At 39.7% G+C, this 20,040-nt stretch overlaps 1 protein-coding gene across 2 annotated transcripts in view; it reads right to left on the reverse strand.

Annotated features, from left to right (window-relative positions):
• The window catches only part of mino (glycerol-3-phosphate acyltransferase mino), a 140,246-nt gene that overhangs the window by 92,844 nt on the left and 27,362 nt on the right, over window positions 1–20,040 (reverse strand). For both annotated transcript variants that reach the window (XM_071585718.1, XM_071585717.1), the window contains exon 2: window positions 5,060–5,110. Coding sequence is in view for 1 of the 2 variants with exons in the window: in XM_071585717.1 (XP_071441818.1) it covers window positions 5,060–5,110 (51 nt within the window). In the remaining variant the exon portion in view is untranslated. The remainder of the gene's footprint in view (window positions 1–5,059; window positions 5,111–20,040) is intronic.

Raw genomic sequence — 20,040 nt, forward strand, 5'->3', positions numbered from 1 at the left:
AGCCAGAGATGAAGCGTCACTATCGGGCAGAATAAGTAAAAAAAATCGTAACCTCACTGTTCTACTGACCTTTGCACACTCCACTACACCGCGTGAGCGTAACAAACTTGCTGCATCAATAATTTTAGATGGAAGGGAGCACGTGCTCATAACATGTGTGTCAGATCACTGTTAATCAAAAGCTTAGACATTTTATTCAAGTCGGCAACTGCATAAATATGAAATATTTAAAACGGTAGTATCCCGTGAAATAGCTCTAATTTTAAGCAAAAAAACGTCCAATTACGCGTAATAAGTCAATGAAAGCTGACTTCCTGAAAAAGCTGACTCCTCTTCCATTTTCGTCACATTAAAGCTACGGTAAAGGAATCTTCTTCGTGGAACGTACCATAAAAATTTCAAGAGAATGAGCAAGTTTCACCAAAGTGCCTATGGCCTTTACTGAAGGCAGAGTAATTTTCCTACTTGCAAGTCGACTTGTAAAACCGTACAAGAGGGCGGACAGCTGGACTGAATTACGGGATTCACTTCCGAAACAGATGGACACATGGGTCGGATGAGACTACTCGCATTTCATCCGCGGCACCTCCGCAAGCCATGGATAGATATGTCACAATTAATTATAAAATTCTCCCAAATGAAAGGAAGAGATTATTCAAAAGGGCACAACCGGCGTCAACCGAAAACTTGGGCGGAGTGGAGCGAAAATAAGAGGGAAAATAAATGGATTAAGAGGTCACAATAGCTCGATTTGCAAACTAAAATACACTATTTTCTCCGTTTTCTAGAAACATGGAAGCCTTTGCAATCATGAGTTAATTTACAGAAATGCAGGTGTGAGTAAGTCTGTATAAAATCGAAGTACGTGCATACGTACAGCTAGTTATTTGTCAACAAACTGAAAATATACAACTCATTTACACATCTCAAAAAGCCTGAGAGTCTTATAACAGTGATCCCGACTCGTATATTCAATATCAGTCTTGTGGCTCTCGTCATCATATTAAAAGTTAGCGTAAACTGAAACTCAGTAACGAGATTGTCCACTTGAGGAAATTGAGATTATAGCATTTGACGAAACACTCCATCCCACGCTGCCGCACTGAGTATTGAAAAAGTTCCAATACGATGCTTCTTCGCTATTCTTCTTGCCCTGCCCCAGACCAAACGCGAGGAAACGGGAACCGGATATAATGCAGTAACTGAAAAGGGATTACCCGCACTAACCCCTGCATCAAAGGGCGGATACTTCACTATAGCCGTCATAAACCGACCCGTAGGAGAGAAGAAAGGACAATGGCACCCTCAAACCGATATATCCATGCGCACTACCCCCACCCACTCTCCGTCGACCCTCGAGTTGCGTGTTTGTGTTTGGTCGAGCACTGACTGGGGAATCTTAAAATTGCGCGTCGAGGTCGTGGCGTGATGTGGCGGGAGGGACTGCCGTAATGCTGAGCAGGGGCAATTCATCCCCACCCTTCTACTCCTTCCCACATCGAAAGCGAGCAAATAAACATTCACGGCAAACCGAACGCTCTCCGTTTAGACCCAGATACACACTGGAGTCGACTTTTATCGTATCGAATACCTAATCGCATCAACCTGTTAATAGAATCGTGTTTACACGTAAATAAAGTGTCGTCAACATTATCGCGTCGGTAGCAACGCCGAAAACAATTCAGAAAAAGTCTTCCAGAATGAAATGCATTCATATTTTGTTGATTCTCAACGAAAACAATAATTACAAAGTTGACGTTCGAGCTGGTCATTAACCTGACATGGGCGGTGTGGTCTAAGCATCTGAACTCAATCGGATGGCGACCACCCCATCCAGGTATCGAACCAGATAGTCATAGATATTTAACTCGCATAAGAGTTTACGATTCACAGAAAATGTCGACCATTCAAGGGGCTAATAAACAGGCTAACCTCAGTACGTAACCGCTTATTTAAGTATGTTAGATGCATTGTTTTTATCAACGATATTCATGCGATTTCGAGACCGCCAAAAAAGGTAAAAATGCGCACTGAGATCTTGGGATCCGATTCTCAAAGCTGCAAGGCGACTTATAAGTCCTCCGGAAAAGTCGTAAATATAGTACAAAACTTTCAAATTCGCAGGTAGTGTAACTTAGGCAAAGCAATAGGTACTGAATAATTTATCACCAGCTGCAGACTTGGTAAGTGCAAATCAAAAAGGACTTGAAAACTAACTCGCACATAGTGGAAATGGACACCTGAATGTAATATTGCATGTGAACGTGACGCATAGTGAATTTGGTGTCACCGCAATGTTGCCCGGTGCGCGCGATGAGACTCATTTCCGTCTCGATGTCAATGCCTCATACATTTGCAATATTGCATTCAGCTCGCATTTTGATTGAACGCCAACAGCCCCTTGTCGAGTTACTCACCACCCGAGTCATCGTCACATAAAAAATCCTCCGAATCGACCTTCGACCCCGTTTCCCGTTGCTCTTTTTTTTACTTTTCGTGACACGAGGATAAACAGATCACTAACACACGTGACGCCTCCTGCATGATCAGACTTGGACTCCTAGTCGACTGCTAAGTTAATATACCATCTCGCCTTTTCTTAGAGTTTCTTAAATGGCAGAGTGAAATTTGATAAAACAGATGAAAATATCGACTAGAGTTGCAAAAATCAAGAGAATAATCCAATATTGGATCTCATTGAAATATACTTGCTTAGTTGCAGCAGTGGCTATCGTGCGAGTGAAAAGAGAGCCTGGACGATATCCTTGAAGGTGGCTCTGGCGTCGGGGTCAATTCTTCCAAATATTCTGAAAATTTCCATACAGAAACTCTGAGGTACGTTTTATCGCCTGTAATGATTTTTTAAAATGGATATCCGATCTAATGTTTACTTAATTCTTCCTTAAATTTGGTGCTTTAAACATGGGCTCTTTTTTTGTCGGCCTAGAGGCTGGCGTAACATGACCACCACCTACTAACTCCTCCAAATACCCCTGGAAACATAACGATACGATTCATCAAAACCAACCTTCCATTTAACCACCACGTGGTTTCCGAATGAATCACTTTGGGGATGAGCAATCGATTCTGTGAGATGATATTAAGCATGGGAGCGGAGGAAGAGTTAAGAACAAACTCGCCACCAGCACCTACCCACTTTTAACGAAAGTAACAAGAAAGAGATAGCAGCTTACAGTTTAACGTAATTTCCGACGGATGGAGTAGTCTCATCGAGCAGCACACACAGTAGAGAGCGGGAAACCTATTAATAAGCCCTAAAAGGAAAAGCAGGATACCGCACAAAGAAACCATTTCATTATCCACCGTACCACTCCGATCCTTCGGAAATTCCAACGAGCATTACGAAAGTAGTAAGACAAAACCTACGGCAACCCTCACAAACACACACGCCCTAATATTCTCCTTTGAAATTGCGGCTGTAAAGAAATAAAACTCTTTAAAGTCACTATTGTAGTGGAGCAACTTATTGCATCATTCTATGGTGAGAGCACCCTCACCGTTAAACAAGGCGTTCCTTCGCCAAAAACGTACTTCAAGAGTAATGATAAAACTGACATGCGGAGGATCTTGTAGACTTCACAGAATAAAAACACGAAACCTTACCATACCAGTGCATGTATGGCTTCTTTAACTCGTTTCAGAAAGCGAAAAGTACACTAAGTAGAAACTAATGTCCACATTCAAAACTATCTCATCACAAGACAAAACGACTAACACCTAAACCATTACTCCAGAACCTCGCGTTCAACATTTTCAAAATTAAAACTAAAATTTTACTTCTTATTCCACCCTTATTTTAGTGTTAAATAATATCTTGAAGGGTGTTATTAGTGCCGAGGGTGAAAGATTTTCCAAAGCCGAAGGAAGGTGGCAATATGTAACTTATTATCATTTACGTCCCAAATATCATGCATTTTTATACTTTGGTATTTGAACAAATAAACGCATATTTATGCATTTTTATTTACGATACCAAATGTTGACTCATAAATTGGTTAGCATTAGGCGACGGAGTGCGCGTAACGCTTTCCCTTATCATTAAGTGACAGCAAAGAAACTCTTCTTACTTAATACCGTCGTGGACTGGAATCAGATCAATTCCGTTGGTAATCGCCAATTGAGGAAATAAGAGGCGCCCATGAAGAGGAAAGAACTGATGCTGAACCGATGAAGGGACGTAAATATAATAATGACTAAACATTTATTTGTGGAGAGATTCCGAGTGCGGGTTTGAGAGGTTGGGGGATGAAAAATTAGGTATGTGATTGAGAATGGGCGATAGGCGATGAGGTTCACGGGCGAAAATTGAAAGTGTGAGTTTACGAGAAAAAAAGGGGGATACAATACAAGAGGTAACGGACTGTGCGAGGATAAATTGGTGATAGAAGGGCGAACCACAGTAAGCGCAAAACAGCGAGGTACGGAGGGAAGAGGAAGGTTTGGAAGGTAAAAACCACCAGTTACTGAATAAGAAAATAATGTAAGAGCAAAATGTATACATTAATACGTGTTTTATATTTCAATGGGGCGGACCTGTCTTGATTAACTATGAAACCGGACTATACCATTTTTTTTACAGAGGAAGTTTCCATTTATGTACAGAAAACCGCCCAAATCCGTTCAAAATCCTAGGCTTGAACTTGGATTAAAGAGTAACTTCAAGAGTGGCATTTATAAAACTAACTCCATGTACAAATTATAATTACTTACGAGAATTTTCTTCGCATTTTCTGATTAAATATTTCGGAGAATTTAAGAGAAAAAAACATAAAACCCGAATACGACTATAAATACCCTAACACATAACCATGCATTTGGCACGACCCAGACGCAACAGGTTATCAGTTGCGAGGTACGAATATGAGTTACCCAAACAAGAGATGTTTTAAGAAGAATATTTCTACCATGATTGGTTATTGCGAACGATACACGTATATTCATTAAAACAGATCATTCCAAGTACAATCAAAAACTCTACATGAAAATTAAAAATTAAAAAGAGCTGTTTTCAGATTAGTCTATCATAATCTGTACTTACTTCAGCTTAACTGAACTTAGAAAATTCCTTGTGATCCGGCAACTGCCGCTGCTGCAAAGAAAAAAATATTAAATTAAAACATTTCGAAGGAAAGGATTTTAATATTTTGCAAATTAAATAGAAAATTATTCCACTGCGAAAATGAACTCTTTTATTGTAAAGCTAATTCTAGGTTTAATATAATTCACTCCACGGATGAGTTAAGCTGAAAAATGACTCAGGAATTAAGGAATTGAGATCATTCCAGAAAAATAATGCTCAACGCACAGGACAGTAAACAGTTTGCCATGGCTAAACATAATAATAATAATTTTAAATTATGCCCAAAATCAATATTTCTCGAGTTCAATTGATCTAAAAACCATAACACAATAGGGCACTTGAGCGTATGGGAATTATAATTTTAGAACTATACATTTTTTCATTAATCGAGGAAAATGAATTGGTATGAAATCGTTTGCTTATATTTTCTACTCGTTAAACAGCGAAATTTTCAATATTTGAAATTTTTCAGTTATCCCGTCAGAGCCAACGTGTATTCAGGGTCTTCTCAGAGTTCTAATTTTAAAACACATTCAGCTAAAGAATATGAGGTGGCTTGTCGGGATATGTACGTAGATGCAGTTTGAGACCACATTCCCGACGTTTCTCAGTTGTAAATATTCAAGGTTCGCCGGCCACTCTGAATACATTCGGGAAATGAATGCCACAACGAGAGATTATGAAAATAATGCTGAACTAGGGACGATACGTGTAAATGGACATACATTTCGCGCTGAGGCAAAATTGGATCAAATTCACAGTGAAGGGAACTGTGTAGATGAATGCAGTCTGATGCAAACATATCTATACGAGTACGTTTCAGTTTAGCGGAATATCGAGGGACGATGCTACAACCGAGTGATTTAGCGGTTGTTTCGCCGGTGATCCAAAATTATAATTACAAATGAAGGCGGAAAGCGAAATTATTACCTTGTTTGGGTGACTGAACCATACACCATTGAAGGCAAAGTTATGCTAATAAATTGGAGTCCCAATGGGATCCCAAATGTTTCAAATTAAACAACAATGGAGGTTCACTAGTTCGACCTTGGAGAAGGAGAAAGAATATCGTCTGCTTTCAAAATGTGCCATTAAAGGATGAGTTTTCTTATGAATAAAGTAAGCTACAACGATTTAACGACTAAAATATACAAAACGACTCTTTATTTCTTCCTTAAGCATTTTTTTATCGATCTTAATTAATAGAAAATTCATATAATTTATAGATCAATCCAACAAACACCACTCATTCTTCCACGTTTCTCGTATTACCGAGACAATTTATTTAACAGATACAGAAAACAAAACTGAACCTATTTGGGAATATACTATATTACGCGAGACTTCAAGGTCGAAATTCGGTGCTGAGCTTTGATATGTCTTCCATTCATGAATATCTTTATACTAACAACCTCTGCCACACTCCCTTAAAGTGGCTTCCGGGGTATTGTGTAGAGGTATGCTGAATTTCGGTCGCAAAGAGCTAATGCAATCCAAATTTCAGGGAAATCAAGTTACAATTTTAAAGCAAATTGCTGAATACATCATTTCACATAAATTTCTCTTGAGATACTTCATGAGAATCTATAAATTTCACATGAGATCCACAGATTTCATTGATGAATGGCGCCGATATTATGATTAGGCGGCGGGAGTAGTAAATTGCGACGAGAAAAACTGGACGGTAAAATTCTTTAATGTCCAGAGAATCCTTGTACATTTCCCAAATCTTTGATATCCTCAGTGTCTGTATTACTGTCAATTTCTCCTCTACTTTCTCCGGAAGCGACAGGGACGGCGTTGTGTCTCAACATTTGACGATGAATCCAACATTGATATGTAATTGCCTAAATTCTGCGTGAATCCGGTTCTGTCGCCGCCATCTTCTATGGCGTTTCTGAGGCACAAGTACTCCCATCCGGTTTCTCCAGAACAAAAATGAATACGGCGGCCTTCTTAACGTCACTGCCAACTACATATGTGGACCCCTCGATGAATTAGACGCGCGGAAATAATGTCTATTACTCCTATATATATACAATATATATACTATATATATATATATATATATATATATATATATATATATATATATATATATAATGAACTGGCCCCCCTACCCTAATGTGTGAATATCACACGCCGTCGGGCTTAGCACTGGGTGAACTCTACCATCACCAACCAAACCGACCTTCGGGTTGATTACTCTGTTTATTGTTTATATATATATATATATATATATATATATATATATATATATATATATATATAACCATAAACACAGTAACCAACCCGAAGATCAGTTTGGTAGGTGATGGTAGAGTTCACCCAGTGCTAAGCCCGACGGCGTTTGAAATTCACACATCAGGGAAGGGGGGCCAGGAAGACCTGGTACCCGAAAAATCACATAGCTTGGGTGGAGCAGCAGGTTCTCAGGGTGCCTTGCCCGCTAATCGAACCCGGGACCCTCCGGTCAGTAGCTCAACGCTCTACACCCCTGGACTACCGCGACCCCCCGTTCAATCTTCTCTCCCTCATGCTCTCCGAAAACTCGCATAAAAATAGTTTGTACGGAGGTAGAGAAGAGGGTTCAACATCAAACTCATCAACTTTTCGGAGCTTGAAGACGGCCACTTCGTCAGCAAAAGAAGTCTGAGAAGTAAACGCAAGAGAAGACTTCACAGTCTTATGCTGACGAGGAGGCCATCTCCAGGCCCGGAAACGCTCTCGAGTTTTGTTTATCGTTCTTCTCTACTTCCCTGCAAACTATTTTTTAATACGATCGTAATAGACCTAATGGGGAGAATTTTATATTTCTTTACGTACGTGCGTATCGCTCATTCATAGTCATTTTTCTTTCATCCATTACCTCTAAAATGATCTAATCACATCAGCACACTCTTTGCCCATTACTGATCAATCCATATTGATACATTCTTTCGCGAACTACTCATTCCTCTCTCCTATTTTGAACGCTTAATCGCGCATCAAGTGACCCACACCAATCGCGCCGTATTTTTATAAAACATTTATACTTATCCTTGAATACCCCAGTTTCTCTCCCAATACAATTAATTATTGAGGGAGGGAAACACTTTTAAGCATTGCCATTTCTGCTGCCCTAGAAAAAATGCATTTCTATACGCACTCAATATGCTACCAACGACCTTCCCACCGGAATTCGCAAGTGTTTTGATCTCATCGTCCATCGTAGCACCTTTTTTCAAAAATTCCGCCAAGAACCGCTCCGGTCAAGCAAAACATTAATTCTTCGCCATCTCCGTTTCGTCGCTCTAAAACGTTGAGCTCGCCATTCCCGCCGCTCTCACGTCGCGCTCCCACTCGGGGAACGTGGGCCCCCCACCCGCGGGGAGTTACCTCAGTCATGACCTTGTTCTCGGACTTCACCTCTTAAGGCGTCTTTAACGAGATCGAGTTAGGATCACGGGTCGAGTTATCCGTTACGAGACTCGCTCACTAACGGCGACAGATATCCATCGGATAGCGAAAGGAAGGAACCTTGGGGAGGAGGCTTCTTCTTTCTCCAGTCGGCACAATGGAGAGTTTCCGTTCATGCAACCGCACGTGCTCGCAAGTTGTAATCTCAATTCCATCAATCGCACTAGGCTAATCACGGGAGAAGTGGAAGGTAGGTATCAGAGAGAGAGAGAGATCTAAATCAATTTCGTCACTATGCAGTTGAAACACTGTTCCCTCGTCATTGTGTTCACATTGTTATCGTTTTATAATGTCTTAAATGGTGGGAATGTACCACAACGAGAGTAAAGACTTTCTACTTTCACTTTCATTTGAGGCAGAAGATGACGGACACCAAAGGTCTCCCCCAGCGGCAGAGAGTCTAGAACTCATTCATCATGGATCTCTCCTTCGACGGATGTTGAGTGAAACGGCTAACGTTGCTTTTACATTTTCAAACGCAAACATTTTTCACATCCATCTGCCTTTGATCGCCACATTTGAAAAGAGGGTATTCATTTTTATTTCAATATCCAATGTTGCTCCGAGTTTTCCCCAGGACTCTTCCCACCCCAATTCTCCTATGATCTCTGTATTACAGGGGGGGCGAGGAAACCTAACGGATATGACGTTCGACTACTGACTGGATTCCAACCCGGGTACTTCCTACAGATATACCCTCAGTTTCACTCAGACTCATTGATTTTTTGGAAACCATATCTTCATGAAAAACTTTGTTTTCAAATACTTTGGGGCATCTTTCAGATTTTTCATACATTTCGTTTTCTCGAAAGATATTTGCAGCCTTGCATTTACTGCCAATGCATTTTATTATTTATCTGCTTTGCTTCATCTTCTCTGTTTTCAGCTTAAATTGAAGATCATTCTCATACGCTAAACAGTCAATTTTCAAATTATTTATTTTGCTTCGCGGTTTGATTTTCTTCATTCATCATCGAACATTTTTTCCCGGAACATAGTCGAAAAGTAAAAGGTAGAGTCCATCTCCTTACATCATTACCGCTTTTATTTCTAAAGGCTTCGGAATGTCTCCAAAAATTTAATTTTTCATTTCGTATATTTGGTTTGCCTTGAAATCGAAAGACAAGGGCTAGTCGGCAGAGCGCTGGACAACTGACCGTATGGCCCGCACAGGGAATATGGAAGGAAATGTGCCAGCGATCAATTAATTATTTTTGATTTAAACATGAAATATCCATGTATACGTGTTAGGTACCGTAATTATTTTCATGCTCAATTTCTGCGTATACTTAATTGCGCCTTCCGAAAAATATTGAAAACAAATCGTCATAGGTGGCATCCTTTTCTACCTCACTTATTTTTGCTTCTTCCACCTTCTGTTTTCACCAAATGTGGTATACAATAAAATATTCTTGTCTCCTGGTCATCCAAGTCAAGCGTATTGAACATCTTGTTTCTCTCATGGTTTACTTCAAGAGCTAGAATTCAACATAAATTGTTTTTTTGAAAAATATCATTTTTTACAAAAGTATACTCAGGGTAGCACTTTCCTGCTCCCTCTTATTCTTCCTGAGCCCATGAAGTATTCCATCAGCTTTTTCTAACAACTTTCGGGGACTTAGTCCACCACAGACAGATTCGCATGCCTCATACCTCTTGTTCCTCGTTTTCTTCGGTATTTGCAATCAGTTAACTCTTACCGCAGTCCTCCAATGAATCTTACACTTTCGCACCTGAAATATTGCCGTGGGCAATCTTCGAGAAGACAATAATAAATGAAATACTAAGGGACACGAGGAAGGAGAGATATAGGAAACATCGAAACCTTGAATCTGGTGCCGTGCGTTCAAAGTATTAAGAAAAATAATCAAAAACACTTTTATCTATTGAATCACAAATGTTCGGGATTAACAGCGACTGTTTACAAAATTACTCTCTTCCGCTCCTCCTCTCACTGGGACCATTGTCAGGTTTCTCCTGATAAACCTCCCAATAATGGGAGATAAGTAGTCGAGTATTTTGCTAATAGTAGTAGGCTAAACACGAAAATCAGTAATTCAGTGATAAAAGAAGCTTTGGAAAACCCATTTAAGGAATAATTTTAGTTGGCAAAGTGAATAGTGCGCCGAAAACAGTCTCTATCTTGTCAAATATTTTTTCGATTCAGTAATACTTTTAATACGCCACACAGATGCAATTTCCATAAATTATCATGAAATAAAAACTCATTTTTATGCGAATCTAGAATAATTTATCGCAATATCACACCACTCGGACACTAAAAGAGCCTTTTTTTTAAAGTAAAATCAACACATATACCTCGTCACGCGCCACACCTCTCGCATCCTTAAATATCAAATAACTTGAACACAGGCACCCGTAAATACAGTTTCTATTAAGCACAAGAGAGGCCGAGTCAGGTGACTAAATGTACATGTAACGAGAAATCGCTATCTTTCCGTGGCCTCAACTAAGCACCTCAACCACCACTGGCTCCAATGAACTACTGCGCAATTGAAACGTACTCAGAGGCAGAGAAAGTGGCACGAGTAATGAATTCTATCGGCTAGCTACGTTTAAGCTTAATATTCAAAAGATCGACGAAGCAGAGCTCACTTGACCTAAAACCAAAGCGCACACAGCGTGGATTTGCGTGGAGCACGATGGCGTGGATTTACTAAGTGCTCACCGCGAATAACTTAAGCGGTTCTTCCGCCAATTTCCTAAATTAAAAAAATTCAATATGAGACCACAAAACCTTCTTCGGGAGAAAATTGGTGAAGTAATGAGCTCAATCTTAATAATGACACACACATTTTTTCCAGAATTCCCACCCATAAATTAACTCATCCTTCAATATTTCTCCTTATTGATGCATTGATTCTTCAATAAAACTATAGCTATGGGAGAAGGCCGAGGAAATTGGATACGAAACAGTTACGGGGACAGTTGCGAATCATCTGTATTTCAATCTTAAGTTTAGTTTACTGCAGCCATATTATTATTATTTACATTCCATTACAATTATGCAAATGGACCGGGGGCAACGGTCCCATGATGCACCATTATAATGCACACAAACATATATGAGACAAAATTAATTTAAAAACAATATATATAACAACAAACATATTCCATATTCAATGTTTATTACCCCTCTCTCTGATAGCTTCTCTATTTTACGTCCTTGTTAATTTGCCCTATGCACTTGTCTTCCTCACGGTACCTTCCGTTTAATGTTCTCTTAAATTATGTTTCTAACTAATCCATTTTGTTAAAGGGTTCATCCATCCCATTTATCTCTCCTTTGCCGTAGAGTTCTACATGCAGTCCTTTCCTCTTCTATAATCTCAATCTCGCCCCAATAAAAGTCAATAAATAAATAAATATACTTCTTCGTTCCTCAGATAATGGAACGAGGAAGAGAACAAACAAATATAGGTAATAAGTGGCTAACAGCATAGGGGATGTAGGAGACTACAAGTCCTACACATCACACCTAAGTTAATTGAATTTTGAAAACGTAGAATTAATAAAGACAAAGATACAGAAATTAATCGATTTGCTTTAACACGACAAGCTTATCGAAGTGCGTTTCGTCCCAGGAATGGTATGAACTCCTTTAACTCTGCATACTTTCTAACCCCCTTCATTCGATTCAAAATGCCTATTCTTTACCTCCCTCTACCTCGCTTTCCCAACATTCACCCCTCTGTTACCTTCTCCAGCATCCTCACGTCCTGCCTTCTTATTTCTTCCAGCGACTGTCTCTCTTCCCATACCATGACTGGAATTTCACCGTTGATTTTCCATCCCGTTCATTTGACTTTATGCGTTTTTCTCAACACCGATATCTCGAAACCCTCCGAACTACGCTTATCCTCCTTTTTAAATCACCAAGTTTCTGAACCATACAAAACTGCTCCATACTGAAGTTCTCACTACTTTTTTCTTCACAACTTTACTGAAGTACCCAGTCATTAACTCCCGCCTCTTTGTAAACGATTCTTTACCTAACATAATCCTTTTTTTAATGCCCATACTAGTCCGTGTACCCTCATTCAGAACACTCTCCAAATACGAGAAATATTTCATCTATTCTCGTTTAACTAAGTAATAATAGAAAATATTTCCCAAAATATTGTATTTTTAAAATATTTATGATTGAAAACTACCTGCATGAAGTTTTATATCCTTCAAAATAACTGCCCCTAAACGAGAGCATCAGATGATCGGTATCATCAGATTAATACATTACCAGTAAGCAACTTAAGAGAGCGCAGGTGCGTATCCCCACACGTGTAAGAGAATGAGTATATAATGCTGCGGAATTATGACGCCCAGTTACGACAGGTTCGTCAAGGCCATTCGAATAAAAAAATATAATTGCCTATAACATGATAGGAGAACCCACAAAAGGCAAAATCGTTAAAGATAGCACACATTTCCAGTGAGAAAAGGGAATCCAAACACAATTGAAGTTGCGAAAATATCTATAGCGGTCGCTGACATCGGAGATAGTTCCAAAACGAACGAGAGGACTCGTGGCGCACAAGATTACCTATTACTCTCCGCCCCCATCCCATCGAAGATATCTTCCTCGCTTATCTGTCCACCTGAGAAACGAATTACGCACAAAAAGCGCCATCGCCTCTGGGCTGCGGAGAGGCGCGTGTCACATTGAAATTTTTATAACGAGCTTGGTCACCAAATATGGGTCGACGATGCTTCGATACGACGATCCCTGGATGCTAATAGAGAATTGTAAAGGAATATTTGTTTGTAAATAAATTCGAATGTCCGTCATTACCAACCCACCGACGTGTCCATTAGAAGTGATTATTATCAAAAACCTTTCTTTTTATGAGGCTGCGGTAAGCTTGGGGTCAGAATTTTGTCTTTGTGGCTCAATAGAATGCAATTTTTGGAATTTCCACCAAATGTCTTCAGGCTCCAACTCGCGATTGATATTTTATAATTTTTAATCATTTGGTAAACAGTCTAAATAAGTAAAAGCGGGTTCCCCGCCTCATTTTTCACTAAAGGCGCATCAGATATTATCACAAAAAAGGCTAAAAAAATACCATGGCATTAATTATACGAGAGCAGGAGGCCAAGATGTGGGCGATTGTGGATGAACAAAAACGTGGATGAAATTTAGGATAGGCAAACGGGCAAACAGGTTAGGGCCGAGGCTACCGATGTACACGTATCTCTTCGCTTTTTACCGTTTCTAGTGGCAACCCAGACCTCACCACGAGGTGTCGGCTACTCATTGAATTCCCCTTGCGCTCAGCCCGACCTCTCGACCAAAATGGACACAGGTTTAGCACGAATCGTGCGTGTACCTTATTCTGTCTTTTATAACGGATTCCAACCGTTGGCTCTCTCCGCAATTCTTTTACTCAAGTCCCATCTTATTTACGTTCATTCCCGCACAGGAAGTAGTTGGTGTAGCCATTTATCTCGTTAAGAATCGAGACTACAACAGACTTTTTTTAAGTGACTCTACGGAGTTGTTGAAGTTGTGGGTCCAGTGTTAGACTGCTGACCGGGGGGAAGGGGGGTTTCGATTTCGGACAACACTTGTAAGCAGCTCTCCACTTCATTAAAACTGATTCTTCCACATACCAACCATCGGGTTGATTAATGGTGATTTTAAGTCATCTATCTCACGGCCTCGCAATATGATCTACGCTATCCCCGACAATTGCGGAAATATCTATCAGTTATCGCGTCACATACTCTGGAAGTGTTATTATAATGGCTCGACGAAGGATGATATTTCATGCCTGCGGCTGGGTAAAAATCGTCTGTTAAATGATTTCATCTCGGTTTTAACAGGCGTACAGCACTCCTTTCAGTTCAATATGGAATTGGAAGACGATAAAAATCATCTTTTTAGCTTGGAATAATAATAATAATAATAAACAATTTTTATTGCTCTGGGAGCAAAGTCCCTCGGAGCAGAATACATGTTACATGAGGTTTCGAAACCTATGGAGTGAAACAGGTTTACATAATGCATAGAATAGGGTAGTTAAACCAGCCACAAAACATTATTTAACATCAGTTGAACGAAACATATAGTACAATACATACATACAAATACAAAGAACGACAGTTAAATATTTAGCCTGATAGAACAGTAATAGGTCATTTACGTGGTGTGGTAGACAGATATTCAAACATGTTCCTCTTGAATTGGGATGTGTTCCTGGATAATTTTACTTTATTAGGCAAACAGTTCCATAGTTTACAGGATGAAATACTGAATGACTTCATATATAGCCATGCGGTATTTGGGAAGATGGAATGTTTTTGTAATGCGGGTTGATCTCTTTGTCGTAAATGAATTGAATATAAAATTTTCATATAAATATGAAGGGGTTTTAGAATTCAGAATTTTAAATAATTGTGAGGCCTTTTGAAGCATTCTCCTCTGTTCGAGTTTTAGCCAATTCAACATTTTATAGCAAGGAGTTACACGTTCATTAAAATGTATATTAAAGATGAATCGTAGACAAGAATTTTGGAGCCTTTGTAATTTTGTACTTAGCTCCTTGTTCACATTAGCGTAGACAACTGAGCAATAGTCGAGATGTGGTTATACTAACGTTTGAACAAGCTTCTGGCGTAATGTTATAGGGATTAGGTGTCTGAAATGCTTCATTGTGTAAAGAGTTTTGTGAACTTTATTATACATAAAGGAAGGTACTGTTTGGGGGAGACAACACGATTTTTCGATTCTTAGGAAATGGAACTGTAATTATCTGGGATTCTTTTCATCACTGGGGCTAAAATATCCAGCATTCAATGATCCATATTTTGACTAGCATTCCCATTTTCTACTCCAATTGAAACAGGGAATCGTGAATGATTATACTTATTGCCATATGCATTGGATATGATAAATCTTTGATTTTTGCATTATTATACAATAAACTGAAGCAGAAAGTAATGAACTCAGCAACCACAATTGCAATCTCGATGACTCACTTACTATCCCTCTGATGTAAGTTACCTTTCATGGATTAAGCTTTCTTAGACCTGGTTAAGATTTATGACTATGGATATAGTCATCACAGAATACTGTAAGAATGGGAAAGTTATCGTTTAATACGAAAGGGAGATGGACTTGATTGTTTCCATTTAGTTCTGTTGAGGTTTTAAACTAAAATATGTGCGCTGTAAGCTATAAGGAAAAGTAAAATAATAGTAAATGAACGCAAAAGTTATGGTAAACGTTGTGTCCTGTGATGTCGCTGCGCACATTTTTAATTGTAAACACACGAGTTACTGGACCCTTATATACTCCTGTGATGTTAGGAAACGTAAATATTTTGGAAATTATCGAAATTTTGAACTGTTCAAATGATCATTTGTCCAAACATCACATATATCAAAAGATTCGCCATAACTGTACGTTTCTCTCCATACCAACGTGTCGGATTAGTCACTGGCGTTAAAGGCACAAACTTTGACACCTATCCTCTCTTTTAGAAGTTTGTTTTTATTCCGTTCCCTTTACTTTGTTTTATTTTCAAATTACCTCGCATTACTTTTTAATCTCCTCTATTAACTATCAGCCGGTCCTAGGGTTTAATTGTGCGTGGGGGGCACTATGTATTATACTTGAATAATTACAATCACCTTTTGAAGCCATAGCTGGGTTCTATAAGTTTGTGGTGCTGGAAAATTAGTCAAAATTAGCAGAAGAGTAAGTCCATTTTAAATACAAATATTTTATTCACAAGGTGGACATAAAAAATGCCACTCTGCTTAATGCAGCCTACGACGTAATTTTCAAAAATCTGGGTTAACTGGGAGAAAGAAACATGCCGATGATGTACGTTTCTTTTCCCCCAATAATTCTACTAATGCCTTTTACACCGTGCCGAAAGCTCTGATATTGGAAGCACGAGACCAAAATCGAAAACTTTGTCCATAAGATACGTAAGTTGTTTGCCGGGTTGGATATCCCGATTTTCACCTACATTTTCGTTCGCATTTCTTTATGTTGGGCACTATTTTAATTACTGCCATGCCACCTTTCACCTCACTTTGTGATGACATCTAAGCGTTTGTCATGTATAATGAGGTAGGGCACCATTTTTATACTTTTCACAAGGTATCACCTAATTTACATAGAATTGTGAAATTTTAACCGCAGGGCGGAACTTAACTGCCACAATGAAACTACCACCTGAAAACGTTTCGGATTTAGCTAAATCCGAAAAACCATTCCTGGGTTCAATGTAGCCATAAAGACAACTTTTCTGATCCAAAGTTAACCTCAATCTGAAAACATTTTTCAGAGGTTTAGTTCCAATAGAATTCACGTTGAGGTAAACTTAGAAATACGATATGGTCTGGTAAGCATTGGCTGCGAGGTAGCCGACTCAGAGAATTTTTCGCCTTCTGTTCTATGGACTGAGTTAAAAATCTGGGTGAACTTTGACACCCCTAGATTCACTCAAGCCAACTGACTTTACCGATACCACATCTGGCACAAGACGCAAAGCAGAGGAAGTAATTACCCCCTCCCCAAAGAGAATTATTACAATTTCAAAAAAGCCTCAGGCTTATCAAAAGGCAAGTTCCGCCCTCACCTTCTCGAATTAATCTTCGGGCTGATTTCCACGACGATATTTTTACAATACAATACGCCATTCGAAGACAATGCAACCAGAATTAAAACGATGAAATAAAACTCTTTGGAAACGAAGACCAATCGAAAATAGGGAAGGCATACGCCGGCAAACTTGGAAATAGGAAATGGTTGAATTAAGAACCACTTTAGTAAGAAGGCCCAACGGATGGAATTGAAAAGTAGGACACAATTATGAGACTGGAATGCGATGCTTAAAGGAATTACAGGATAACAAGGCGCCACGAGTTGACTAAGTTCCGTCGGAGTTTTCTAAGTATCCTACAAAGAGGCTTCTGCCCGGATTGTAAAAACAATTTGTGAAATTTTGCCACTGAAAAAATAGGCATGGAATTCCAAAAGGACTTGATTAATTTTACACCCATGAAAAAGTGGGCAAAAAAGTGCAAATACAGGGTGCGCCAACATAACTTTCTTTTTTAAAGGGGTTTTACCTTATAAAAAAGGAAGTTATGTTGCCGCACCCTATACTGGAGACAAACAAGCCGAACTAGAAACGAAATAGGAGGATCGGGATGGTGCGGTAGCAAGCGTACTGGCTTCCCCTCCCCCAGACCCTCCCGGACTTCTCTCCACACTTAATCCTTTCTTGCCCAGGCCCAATGGCGCAAATGACCTCAGCAGTCGGTCATCTCCCATAAAACTTCTACTACTAGAAACGAAATCAACATTTTTAATTTTCTTTTCACATATCAAACCACTTTCGGGATAACTACTGCGGCTTGGTCTATCTTTGTTGATGGTCGGATTTCGACAGTTGTCGACAATTTTGGGTTTGCATCAAATAGCGGAGGAAACTGTCATATCGACGTCGACACTTGCAAAAATAATATCATCACTCCGGCATATTTTAAACACATATCTGGATATTTTTAGTGCCCTGCAAGCCACCGCCAGGTTGCAGGGTAAGGGGTTCATAAACACCAGACTAATTATGACCCGAATATTTTTACCCCTACCTCCGTCGGACAACGTTATTCTGATCCATTTATCGTTCGTGGAAAAAATGACATCTTAAATCTACCTGTTCTACACTCAATCTCTCTGATTTTATTGACATGATCTCTCCTGCCATAGTACGAAGGGGGTAATAATACATTTTCAACATCAGTGCTAAAGAGACATCCATCCAATTAATGCAAGACATTTAATCTGTAATTTAACCTTCGCTCCGCGAGTCAATCCCAGCCTAGCTCCTCCCATAATTTTGATACGCTACTCAATTTTATCATGACAACATTAAACAAATCTGGCTCCTCTTCCCTGCGCGCGACCCGATTCAGCAATCAATCCAACTTCTACAGGATCCCATATACTAGCAGCGTATTCTAAAAAAATATACATCGGCAAATAGAAGGCAAATAGATATCGGTACGTAGTTTCGCTTTGGCGGAGTAGGGCCAAGCAAGCTAGAGAGTAGACACTGTGGGCTTTCATGCCGGCCACTCTTGACGCCAAACGGGGCGATTGGACCCGAGACGAGGTTGAAGGCTGGATTGCCCAAGGACACCAAATCGTTCGCATTTCCGCGCTCTGTGGCAGAGAAGCGTTAAGGGACGAACAGCCGCCGCCAAACGGGCGCAGGGCTGACAGCACCGGGAGGAGTGGGGAGGAGAGAGGAAGAGGGGGCACAGCTGGCAGAAAAGGAGGCGTGGCCGAAACCATGCAAGGCGGACGACTAGCGGAATAAGTGTACACAAACGGACGGGGGAGCGTGACTGAAAGACAAAGACGTCGGTTGGACTCCGAGTAAGGCACGATCGTGGTTCGGAAGGGAATCCCACGCAGAATTCCATTCATGCGAATCCGCGTCCGCGTTGAGATCGGTCCCTGCCATCCTGATCTCCCTATATACTCGAAATAAACCCTTGCGCAAAACATACGAGATATGTTCAATAAATAACGGGAATTTGAGTTATTCGGAAAGAATTTTATTTATTCGTCTATATCAATGTTCTCTTTCTCCGAAGTAGTCCCCATTAGAGAATATATAACGCTTGCGCACTTAAGCCAGCGCTTTTTGCAATCCTCGAACCTGAACTTAAGTTATTGCAGGAAACTTTCTCCTTTTAAATAATTTCTTCCAAACTCGTATAATTATCCTTTCATACTTATTCCGCCTCCGTCACGTTCATAAATTATTTCATCACGCTGTTCTCTTCCTAAGCCTTTAGATTCCATCATCTTTACAATACTTTTGACTAAATTATTTTGACTTTTTCCACCTTCCCATTCCGCTAAAACCATTCAACTCTTCTCTAGTGTACCTGTTTGGTGATTCGAATATCATCAGTTCTCTCCAATTAAGGCCAAAACTAGTGAAGTACACTTCTTCGCTCGAAAAGAACCCAAAATGAAAAACTGAAATGTGCATTTGAAAGAAAGACATGTCTTTTCAAATCGATTCGATCTCCTCGTCTGCCTTACCTAAAGGCAATTCTTTTTTGGATGACTTTTGTTTGGCGTGAGAGGTACGGCCGTAGACGTAATCGCAACGTGATAAGTTAAGAGCGCAATGTTTTGAATGCGATACCGGAAGATCTTCTGTACACATGACCGAACAAGGTTGCAGATCAACAATTTCCAATGAATAATATGATTTTAATTTATCTTGTGAATTCACGGCATTCCGAAGCACGCGGCATAAATAAATGAGTTCATGCAGAAATTTTTCAATTGCAAGAGAACTTTCAACGAAGATTCATAAAATAAAGTTAGACCACATCTACAGCAAATGGAATACATGCTAAAAAAATATAATGAGCTTTCTTTAAACACACTTTCTTTTGTGGCTAACTCATTGACGAAA

The sequence above is a fragment of the Hetaerina americana genome, unplaced genomic scaffold, assembly GCF_022747635.1.
Source record: "Hetaerina americana unplaced genomic scaffold, ioHetAmer1.1.p SCAF_2, whole genome shotgun sequence".
Classification (NCBI taxonomy): Eukaryota; Metazoa; Arthropoda; class Insecta; order Odonata; family Calopterygidae; genus Hetaerina; species Hetaerina americana.